Below are 12,553 nucleotides of genomic sequence, written 5' to 3'. Positions count from 1 at the left end.
AATGGTAATGATCCATGTGTTCATATCTGATCAGTCTTCTCCTAAGAATGTAAGTTTGTATATTAGCTGCTTATAGTTAGATAAATTGCGTTTTAGGCATATAACAGAATATGATTAAGTTCCAACTTGGACTCAACAGCATTTTTCTTTAATTAACTGAGTTTTTCTTATGAACTTTAACACTGTTTTAAAAAAAAATAACAGCTAAATATAAGAAGTGGTTTCATCCAAACTCAAAACCCAAAGTTATAATCCAAAGTTATTGCCTCATTTCCACTAAACTTAGCCATAGAACTGACCACAGTACTCTTATATTGGTAATCATCCTATAAGTATTTTAATGTATTTTATATTTCTGTTATAATTTCCAGTGTCTGATTGTTTTTGAGTATGTGCATTTTTAAGCAGTCTTTTTGTCACTTTTTTTCAATGTTGTTTCTGTTTAAATCAATGCAATACTTTCATTTTACTCAACTAAGTCAATTTCCTGTTCAATTAAGTCTTAGATATGGTTTAATTTATATACTTCTTGGAGTGCAGTTATCAATTTTAATTTCTAGACATTTAATTGAAAATGTAGAATTTGATAAAGATATGCCATTATGCATTTAAAAGTCATAGCATCTGTTGTTTAGATGTATGAATTATTTGTCAGACAATAGAATTCCTCAGTGCTGCTTTGTAAAACTGTTCAGGGCTAAAACATCTACACTTTTTAAAATTCTCTTTCTAAATATTATCACTTATCTCTTTTTATTTCCAATTATCACGTTTTAATTTATTTATTCTTTCTATAATGTCAATTAGAGCTGAAAGTATTAAGCATTTAAAATAGCCAGTGCAGAATTTTTAATGATAGGACATAATGCCTAATTTATAATTATAAGTGAAGAGAAAGGGATGCAAACCATGATGTACCTTGAGATTTCAACTGCATGTTTTATAAGGAAACACATTAACAGTTTCACAGTTATTTTTCCTTGGTATGTTAGCATTATTCAAGTTTTCAGTGATGAATATATATTACTTTATAATCAGAAAAGAATCAAAAAGTTACTATCTTTGATCACCTATATCTTTTTCTTTTGTTATCTTGAGGGTTCTAATATTAAACATGACTAGAAAAACATTTTTATAGGATAAGAATCTGCCTAAGATGAGCTGCCACTAGATAGGCTAAGTTAACAAGATTCATGTCTATTGAACTGAGAGACCAATTTCAAGACATCACATCTTGGTAGGAAGAACATAACTTTATCAAATATACTAGAGGGTAAATATGTTTGTCCGTGGGACAACGTCAGGATTTAATCAAAACTGACTAAAATGCATGGACTGTCCACAAAGGATCCAAGTAGGTTAACAAAATAGCCTAGTGATGACTGGTTAAGTCTGCACAGGTATATATATATATATATATATATATCCATACACATAAACACATATATATACATTATACATATATATGTATAATCTGTTCAGTTTAAATGGTAGATTTAAGAGCTTTAAATGACAATGTTTCAAGATTAAAGCACAAATTGGATGTGTAGAGTTAATGTCCATTTTGAGTCTCTGATTTACAAGTTTGGTGCAAGATTATTTGATTTATGATTAAGTTAATGAAATGTCACTATGCAATTTGAGGCCATGTTATTAGTGATGTAGAAATTAATATTAAAATTAAAACCTTGAGAGAAAAAGGGGAGATGTTTATAATTGAGGAAAGATAGCTTGTGGGTAACTGAACGGTCTGAGGTTTCACCCTACTTGTCAAGTAACATACATATAAACATGAGGCCTTTGGATCAGAGATGAAGACTTTATTACTCATAGCAACAGACAGATTATCACAGGGCAATATGGTGGGGGCCGGATGATACCTTCTCATATAGTGAGGCACCTTACAGGAATGGGATCCCGTAATATGAAAACTCTTTTATTGCAAAGGATTACTGGTGACCTGGCATCCTCCAAATGTACATTTGAAGACTGAGATCAGCCCAGTTTAATCTTTACAGAATGAGGTAAAATGGAGACAAGTTAGTGGCTGACTAAAACAAAAACAAAAAATTAGAGAGAGGAATGATTTAGATATTTTCCTAGCCTCTTATTTTTTCTTTACATTTTTCAGTTCACATTTTCCCTTAAAATAAGCTCTATTCTTTTCATGTGCCAGTGTAGACTTCTAGACCTTTACGATCATAGAAACACAACCAACATTTATGTTCATTTCACATGAGATGCTCAGTGAAGAGAACACGTGAATGTTTTCCCTTTGTTCACTGACGTCAGTAGACCAGACCACTCAAGCAGAGATAGTTGAGTCTGAAGTTAAAAAAGCTTTGGTAAAGCTCTAGTGATTTTGAAGGTTTTAACTGAAGAAAGTTAAGAACCAGTTACAAGTAGGTACTTATGCTACTGCTGTGCAAACAAACCTTTTGGTTGGAAGAGATATTTGAAAGTCTAGAGAGTGGTGTTTATTTTTCTCTTATGTGTACTTTTTTGAAAATAATCTAAAGAATGAAATAATCATATGAAAATTACTGCTATTCACATTTTAGCTACAAATCAAAAAAACATCATTTAGTTGAGTGGCCATCAACTGTTCCATTATCTAGCCTGGAAAGGGCTCTTTATCACAGGAAGTGCCATTCATAAGATTGACACTTCTGTATGAATTAATGATGATTACTTAGAATTATGACAACTTTTAAATGATGATGGCTTTTATCCTGCTTACTTTTTGGAAAAATGCATTTATTTTGTACACTTAATCTTTATCCTATTTCCCAGGAACTCAAATCATTTTTAGGTAAATATATTTCTTATGCCAGATTGGAGAACAAAAATTCTTTCAAGTATGTAGGTATTTTCAGGACCCAAAAGTACATTCTTCTAGTGACACTGCAGTGATTGGTGACTAAACTCACATTTATAAATATGGTAAGTAAAAAATATGTTCTTTGAATGAAGCAAACGATCAATAGTTCAACACAGAAGTCAGCAGACTTTTTCTTTAAAGGACCACTGAGTGGATATTTTAGGCTTGTGAACTGTAGAGTCTGTGTTGCAGCTACTAAAATTTGCCCTTATAGTGCAAAAGCTGCTCCAGTACACAGTATGTAAATGAATAAATGAATAAATGAATAAACGTGGTGCACCAAAATCTAGACCACAGCCATAGCCCGGGTTTGCAAACCCTGATCTAGCATACTAACATAACATACTCTCTCTCTGTATATATATACACATATAAAATATAAAACTGTATTAAATATGTTATCAAATATTTTATTTAATATCTTAATCAAATCACTAACACATACCATTATATTGATTTATATTGATTTAATCAGTATTAATTAGTTTATGTCAATCTATAATCTACCATTTAAATTTGATATCAGTATGGACGTAATGAAAGTAGATTATCTAAATTTGGATTTGTAAGGTTATGTTAAAGAAAAATTATTCCCGCCACTCGTTAAAATTGTAAGGAAGACTTCATTCAAAACTTACTACAATAAAGGAGAGACTATTACAATAGGGGAAAAGAGAATGAAGTCAACTCTAAATACTCTGGGATTTATAGCCCAGAAGCAGAGTGTGAGGGACAGTAGATGGAACAAATCAAGGGTCATCAGTAAACTGACTTAGCAGAATTCTTGCTAAAGGCAGGCCAAGGTGGAGGTCTAGTGGTGAAGAGGGATCAGAGGAGCCTGATTAAATTTAGGTCAAGAAGGGAGTCTGTCAGGAGTGCTAAATGTATTTCTAAATAAAATTATAAGGGGAAAAATAAAATATGAATGATAAATGTAGTGGAAAGACTTAATGTTGTAGCAGAGAGAAAGAGCTAAGCCCCTTCGATGGGATAGGTGCCATATTGTATACTACAGATGTGACAAACTGCTGAATACTGGTTCCCCTAAATTAGCACCCAAGTAACCTGTTAAACGTGATGAAACACAGCGGAATTTTTTGCTTACTTTGGTGAAGGAGATCGCTGTCTTGACCGCCAGTAAGCAGCGTACTCCCCAGAGGGAATGGCAAAGGAGCGATGCTCATGAGGCTTTTGGGGGTCTATGTTGACAGGTCTTTCAATAAGTAGAACTGATCAGTATTGGATGAAATTTGTGTTTAAGATCTTAGGATTGGTGAATTTACAGAGGTGAGGGTTTGGAGAGGTTCTTGAATAGTGAACAGCCATTTGTTTGAGCTATGTATTATTCTGAGAAAGAGAGATTTACTTCAGTGAGCATTAGTTGAGTAGCCTATTTTTCAAATAAATGGATTTTCAGAAAGTCCCTGAAAAAAAAAACGACAAAATTATTTGCAACCTCATCTTCCTGGCAAGGATTTTCTGAAATATTAAAGCCGTATTAATGCAGGCACTTGGAATAGTAAATTCATGTTAATGTAGACTGCAAGATGTGTGGGTGTGGATACATTCACTTCTGAAAGGGACAAGAAATAGGGCCTTTCTTGAATGTATAGAGTAATTGAAAACCCAAAACAAACACATCCAATGAAATAAAAACAGAGTAAAATCATATGAAAGGAATTATATGATTAAATATTAAATGACTGGTATAGGATCTCAGAAAAGAGGTTGAGTGAGCACTTTTAAAAGTGTTGAAAATCTAACAATACTTTGAAAAAGGTGAAAACTCTGGGCAGGACCTTGCCCTTTGTTACTGGGTATCATAAGCAAAATAGAATGGGAGTGAAGTAGGAGACAGTTGTAAACAAAGGATGATCTGGAAGATTTTATAGGATATCAGGAGCTGATAACTATGGAAATATGTTGCGGTCACACAGTGAGTAATCTGAGTGCCACAATTGTTTTCAGAAAGCAGAAGAGAATTCAAAGTGTTGTTTAGAATATGTTAGACTGTGTGATGGGAAAAAAGTAGAGACATAGAGAACATTTAAAAAACTCAAACAACATTCTAAGTGAAGTGCTATAAAGCACAATATTAATATGGGAGATGAAGAAATAGAGAAGATGTAATGAACTTAAGTGTGTATAAATATACACACTTTGAGGGAGGATGTAGCCAAAAATGTAGGGAGTCTAATTTTAGTCTACTGGGTTTTAGGAGAGATGGTTGAGGACCTTCAGTGTTTCAGTTATGACTGGCTCGGTATTCCAGATTTACCATTGATATGTTTAATTAATGATTAAATCTTAACTTGATATTTAACAAATCCTTCCTATATTTATTAGAGCATTTTCAGTGATAATCATTTCATTATTTTCTTTCACTGTTTCTTTTTCAATTTTTCAGTTTGTGAATTAAAAAAATTGATGCTGTAGAATTTTTATTTTAGATACATTAAGAATAGATTTTTTTAAACAAAAATCATATTTGGATTAAAATGTTTCAAATAATTGAATTGCCAAGATTTTTTTCCTCTTTTTCAAAAATCCTCTCCACAGGTAGTTGATAGATAATAGAGATTTAATTTTGAAGCATTAAACGTGAATCATCATGTCAAAATTAAATGTATAATTTCATAAATAACATAAAAAATAAAGTGACTTTATATTGATATTTATGAAAGGTGAGTTTTGTCAACTGTCAACACCCACAATAGCCTGTTAGGCAAAGCGGAACTATTACCTACCGCAGTCAGGGAGGACAACCTTTGACAGTCTCAGAATGTCCATAAGGAGGGGTTAGTGGGATGGGGGTGAGGTTACGTCTAGGCTGGGAATCTAGACTTGAATTGTTAAGACAGGTCTCTCAATCTGAGGGGCTGTTTATAGAGTTGGGTGCATTTCATAACGTAATGGTCTAGGATGGGTGAACACAGGGAGGCAAGCATCTTGAAGTGAATCTTAAGTGAACATTTGCTTGATAATTAAGAAATGTGCTCAGTTTTAGGAGCTAATGACTCAGGTAAATTATTTTTTAGCAAGTTTCTGAAAAAAATTAAGTTCTGTACTGATTTATAGCCTTTTCCTCATGGACAAGAACTTGCAAGCATTAAAAGTAAAATCTTACAGATAGGTCCTGACAGTTGGGGTGGATACAGAGGCCTCAGTTCTCAGTTTCAATAGCAAATTGAGAACTGAACTGTAATGTGAAGCATGTTACTGCCTGCTTTGTGTGGAATAGGTATAAAATAAAAGGTTGCCTTTATTTGAAAGAATTTAAACTAGGATATTACTACGTCTTTCCTTTGGCTAGCAAATTATGGAAAAAGGAATTGGACAGAAGTGACAGGAGAAATCATTTGTGGGGAGGCGGGGCAGCAGACACTAAAAATACATTTTTGTATATCAGATGGAGAGGCTAGACAGTGATTCTGTCTTGTCCCATCCTTTCATTAAGAAAAAAAACTAATTGAATTGAATCTATGTTCAGGATAATTGACTCTTAACTTTCAATGAGCTGAAAAGGAAGAAAAATTATTTAATCAAAGTACTGTATAGACATGCATAATACAGTGTTTTAAGAATGTTTCAAGTACACCTACCTTAATCTTCCTGTGTTAATGCATTTTACTCATTGATCTGATTCACTCATATTTCATTACCTAATATTAAACAAAATATGAAGTGACAGTTTTGAAATATGGTTCCAGTAGGTAATTTATTAATGCAATAATAGCAGTTTCAAAACTGGGAGATTCCACTAGTAACTATAAATCAAACAGTAAAATAGGATAAATATGACAGCCAGAAGACCAGATTGTAAAGACCAGAAAAAAATTAAAACGAATTAATAAAATCAGATACTAGATGCTTTTAAAATAATTTGTGCAGAAATCTGTATTAAATATTAACCTAGAGAGTCACAGTTAAATTAAAAAAAAAGTTTCTCCCACTAATGCAACACGGAAAGTCTAATAGTAAAATTTGCAGGAGGGCAGATCTAAAGGTATTTATAAATCTCAAATCTCTGTAGATGTTTTTCAAGTCTAAATAATTATCCAATGAAATTTACTTTAAAAATATTAAATGTAGTCTTTATTTTCTTAAACAAGCTTCACTTTCTTCTACTTTGAGTCTTAGAGAAATAAAAATTAATTTTCCTTTCTTCACCTTAATATAATCCATCACCTGCTTAGAGTTTCTTCTTACTGTGAGACTATAAGGCTAGATGTTACTTTATCTCTTCCATTGAAGAGAAATTGCTATTCATGCTGAAGGGCTCTTCTTTCTCCCTAAACCCACAAATTCCATTCCTATTTAGATTTCTGCAGTGTGTTGGTCCCCTGGGAGAAGAACCACTGACTGAGTGGCTTTTTGCTACATTTATCTCCCTGGTGCAGTGGAAAGGGAAAGTCCTCTTTCTCTTAATTTATTGTGAAAATATTATAAGGTTGCTTTGTTAATGCATGCTATTTATGCTAATCTGTTATGGGAATATCCATCTATATCAAGAAGTGGTCCAGAGTTGAGAATATGAAGAAAAGTAACAGGTGTCAGTTGAGCTAGGACCATTGATTAAGCAAGCATTAATCAACAGCAGGAAGACAGGAGACCAGAGTCAGCCGGCAAGATCAGATGAGTAACCCAGGTGACCAGTGTTGATGTTGAGCTATGTTCATAAATATAGGATAGAAAGGAAAGGGAAGAGAGGAAAGAATACAAGTCAAAATAAGTATTTCTTATGTGTGTAGACCTATTATCTGCTTAACATCACTAGAAAGGACAGCAGGTAAAGTTAATGACAAAAATAACCCAGTTTATTTGTGGGTGATAAAGTCCTTATTTTAAAGATCACAGAGGATCATCTTTCAGTATACCTAAAGGATAACTCAGATAGAGGCTTGGAAATCTTTACTTGTGTCTTTTTCTCCTTTCTTATTTGGAAACTGGAGGCACTTGTTTTTGACACTTATTTCTCATCTTGGAATGGGCAGCCGATTGCCCGAATTTTAATTAATTTTCATTTGTCAAACCAAGAGAGCCACCTTCTCACTAACCCTGTTTTCACTGCATAATAGACCATGTGCTAGGTGGGCTTCCTGATCAGTGAAGAGGATTAACGTGAGCCAAGTATGGAAATCTGTTCAGGTTATTAAAGGCTAACAGTGATTGTTCTAATGCGTCTGTTTATTATGCACATTTTCTCCTCTATGGTCATAATATTACCTCGTCAATGTGTTTGTCAATTGTTAATATCTTTGTTGTTGCAGATACAGATGTGGTGTATAAAAGCGAGGATGGACATGTCATTAAACTGAATATAGAAACAAATGCTACTACATTATTATTGGAAAACACAACATTTGTAAGTAATGAATAATTAATTACTTTAATCATTTCAGTATTGTTTAGATGCTCTCTCTGCATACATATCTGTCTTGTCCTCAGCTTCAGCACTTGCAAAGCCTTTCAGGTGAAAAGCTAGGGCTGAGATATCATTAGAATCAGTTGATCTATTGGTAGAAAATACCCATGTGACCATCTGCTTTGTTTTCTCCCCATTTATCCTTTTCAGTAAATGAATAAATGTGTTTCTAAGAATAATACTTCCTTGCATGACTGTTTATTCCAATGTTTCCTGTGTAGGCTTAGCCAGACGAATGCCAAGATTTAAAAAAAAATGTTAATCTAACCCCAATTATCCTAACTTTTTCTCCCCCTTTACTTTTCATTCTTTCTGACTTCTTTCAAATTCTGTTGTGGTTTTCCAGATCAAGCAGAAGGCAGGCTTTATAAAACTGGCCTTTGGCTGAGGTTGGTGTGTTTTGATTTAATAATTTGGGATTCTATCAGTGTCATTTCCCTTCTCCAGATTCACTGTTTGGCCTCAAAATGTTCAGATAACTGAATGTATTTATTTTGCTCTTACAAATTCATATGAACTTTGTCTTTGTGACAAATTCAGTCCTCTTCAGGTTAAATTTAGCTATGATAACTTGTTAAGTGACAATGAATTAGCTATTGCAGATGTTCAAAATCTAGCTATCAAACACCACTGAAAAGTAGTGCATAGTTATGTGATCACTGTTTTATATAGTCAGAAATTCAGTGTGTTGCCTATTAGATGAGTTCATATGATGAATAGACACATTATAAGGCCTCATAAGACCTATGCAAATTAAAAGGATGAGCAAATCATCAGATACTTTTTGTAATTATTCCCACTTGTACATTTGGAATAAATACTTAATCTTCATGTTAATTACAGGATGGCCAGGTAAAAGAGATGAACTGAAAACTTTTGTTGTTAAGTGTTTTTATTTAATAAGAAAAAAATGTTCATGGAAATCATGAAGTGATTATGTATGTATGTATCTGTTTGACTAAATTAAACCAACCAGCTGATTAACATTTTTTGAATGACATTTTTTTGTTTTTAAATGAATTAGTTAATTCACTGATATTAGGGGAACAGCTCCTCTGAATACAACTCCTTATAATACTTGAGGAATCCCAAGGAAATATAAGACATAATGCTTATTTTCTAAGAATACAGATTTCCTTGGAGGAGATCATGCTAACCCTCCTGAAAAAGTTGAACAAACAGTATAGAGCAGTATCTATTATTTCTTAATTAGATGGTCTTAGGGATACCAGAGAAAGGGCTAAGGAATCATTGAGAGAAGCTGAAATCAGTAGCAGAGAAGCCCTCCACATGGGATAGGACAGGAGGCAGAAAGCAGGAATGGGTATTAATGACAGGGTATGCTATGATTTGCTGATTAAAGTCAAAGTGAATTAATTTCATTACGACTCATTTGGAGACCAAAATTAAATGCATTTTTCTATTTGTTTCCTTTATCATGAAGTAACACTTTTGATGAGGAGCATAGGCCTTTGGTGGTCAAGCAGTTAAGTCAGGAATAGACACTCAGTTTGTGACTGTCTGGTTGTGTGACTGTTCCTTACTGATCATCTCCTTACACAAGCTAATGAGGTCTTTCCTCTGGTCACTAATTGTCTATTTTTTTCCCAGCATTTATTCTTTGCTTTCCTAGTCTCTACAATACTTCAAAAAAGAAACAAAACAAACAAAACCTTTTGGTTATTATTCCATTTTGTTGGTATTTCATACTTCACACCAACCCCATCTCATTGTAATTTTTCTCATATGTTGATTAATGCCATTTTATCTTTATGCTTTTATGTTTAATCTTTTAAAAATCATTTCAAGATCTATTTCTAATCTGCTCTGTGTTGGCCATGACTCTTAATTACCACCGACTCATATTTAACAAATACTCTTTTTTACTGATTGTCTACGATTCACAAACTCCCTAAAGACATTTATCTCACAATACAGGTAATCAAACAATTTATAAGTCCTAGATGTGTCAGAATTCAATGAAGGGAGTGAGGATAAAGATTGGAATGCAGCTTATATTTGAAACTAGTTAACTCAGAACTGTAAACAAAAATACAAATTGCCATGATTCCAGCTGAATTCAAAGGAACTTATTTAATCCTTTTCTCCTCCTAACTCCAAGACAGCACTATTAAACACAGTTGTGTTTTTAAGCTCATGCTAGACTAAAGTCTGGATATACTTTCTCTCTTAGGCCATTTTCTTAGGGGAAAAAATATCTTATCAGAGCATAAAAATTGTATTCATGTGTATATTTTTATTGAGCAATTAGCAATATTTTAATTATAATTAATTAGGTTAGATCACTATGAAAAGCTTTGTAATAAAATTGTAGCAGGCAATTAAGAACAAATATTATTTAAAACGTGATAACAGAATAGCCTGTCGTTTAATAAGACTTATTTTGCTAAAATGTGACTGCCAATTTATTTTAAAAATTAAGATAACCTCACATAGTCATTTCCCTGCTTATGTACATTTTAAATATGAATAGTGGGCACTTTTAGCTATGTAATCATGGTTAGCAGACACTATGAGTAACAATGATATTGGCCACGGTTGTCAAAAATAAAACAAAAGTAAATCATTTTCCTGAAATAATTGTCTTAAGGCATTCTTTTGGATTGAAGATAATTGGACTTCTAATGAAGGAGGAAATTAAAGGGTATATAACTTTTTGAAGAGGAATTATGTAAAAAAAACTGATTTTAGCCCCCAAACTGCTCTTAATCATTTCTAAGTGTTTGGAAATGTTATCTCATAAAACCAGAACTATTTCAAACAAAAGCTCATTCACAGTGTCATAATGAGGAAAATGTTTCATAACTATTAGCTGTATCCTTTCCACTGTCAATAATTTGAATATCACCAGTGGTCTTGGCAGAAAACACCAGCAGTCATAAATAGTTCTATCAAATCACTTTTTGAGATTAGAGAGGGATTGTAAACATGATTCCAAGCCATATGCTTAAACATTATTAAGATTAAAAAATAAGAGCTTATGCACCAATATGGAAAGGGAAACTAAGTGTCTGTAGGCTTTAAAAGGTATGCTACAAAATAGCCTAAGACAAAGAGAGGGAATTCATATATAGCAGCAGAATGATTCCAAGGAAAATGTTACCTTCACATTTTTTGCTCCAACTATTTATTTATAGGTCATTATGAAATGGTTGTTTTGACTAGAACCAAGCAATATTTTTTGACTTACCATACATAGAGATAGCATGAGTTGATTTGCATACTACTGTAGAATTTTTACTTATTGAATTTTCACTTGTTCTGCCACTGAATATTTGGGATGCGGGGATAGATAAAAATCTTTGTATCACCATGAAATCAAGGAACTTACTTTCTAATTCATGTTTGAAGAAAGAGCTGAACTATGGGGAAAAAAAATGCAATGGCACAAGCCAACAATTGTTGGATAAAGGCAACCAAAATTTCACCTCTTAAAATTTGAAATCAAGAAAGGTTATCAGATTTTTGACTAGCCAGGTGGTATCACATGCAGGCTATAATCATGGCAAATGTATTTGTTAAAACACTGGCCTCAGACAAGGCATACAAAGATGTCAGAGTTGGAAGACCCTGAGCTCACCTCATCTCATGGGCATGCCAAAATTACAATTTATGGAGCAACTATTGATGAGAAAGATCAGAACCTAGAAGAAAAGATCTTCCACAAATAAAGACAAAGAAGGAACCACAAGATGAGTAGAAGGAGCAGAATTATGGTATATTCAAGACCTGTACCCTCCAGAAGGGCAATCCACAAACGAGAGAATCATTACAGCTGCAGAGGTTCTCCCCAAGGAGCCAAGGGTCTGAGGCCCACATTGGGATCCCCAGCCTGGGAGTCCTGGAGCAAGAAGATGAGTCCCCTTTGAAGGCCAGAGAGGCTTACTTTCAGGAGACCCAGAGGGCTGTAGGAAAGATTCCACTCTTAAACGGCACACATAAACTCTCACAGCCTCAAGGACCCAGGGCAGAAGCAGTAATTTGAAAGGACCATGGGTCAGACCTACCTGCTGATTTTCAAGAGTCTCCCAGAGAGACAGAAGGCAACTTCAGCTCACCCTGGGGGCACAGACACTGGCAGCAGCCATTTTGTGGAGCTCATGCTATCATGTGGACACCGATGCTGTCAAGGGACATTTTGGAATCCTCCCTCCAGCTTACTAACCTTGGGACTCAGCCCTGCCCCCACCCACCAGTCTTTAGGCACCAGTACTGGGACTCCTCAG

At 33.9% G+C, this 12,553-nt stretch overlaps 1 protein-coding gene across 9 annotated transcripts in view; it reads left to right on the top strand.

Annotated features, from left to right (window-relative positions):
* DPP10 (dipeptidyl peptidase like 10) overlaps nt 1–12,553 on the top strand; it is a 725,696-nt gene that overhangs the window by 439,997 nt on the left and 273,146 nt on the right. For all 9 annotated transcript variants that reach the window (XM_072960847.1, XM_072960846.1, XM_006196097.4 and 6 more), the window contains one exon: nt 8,152–8,246. In XM_072960847.1, the coding sequence (XP_072816948.1) occupies nt 8,152–8,246 (95 nt within the window). The remainder of the gene's footprint in view (nt 1–8,151; nt 8,247–12,553) is intronic.

Source organism: Vicugna pacos, chromosome 5, assembly GCF_048564905.1.
Source record: "Vicugna pacos chromosome 5, VicPac4, whole genome shotgun sequence".
NCBI lineage: Eukaryota > Metazoa > Chordata > Mammalia > Artiodactyla > Camelidae > Vicugna > Vicugna pacos.
This window is presented reverse-complemented; position numbering and strand designations above follow the sequence as displayed.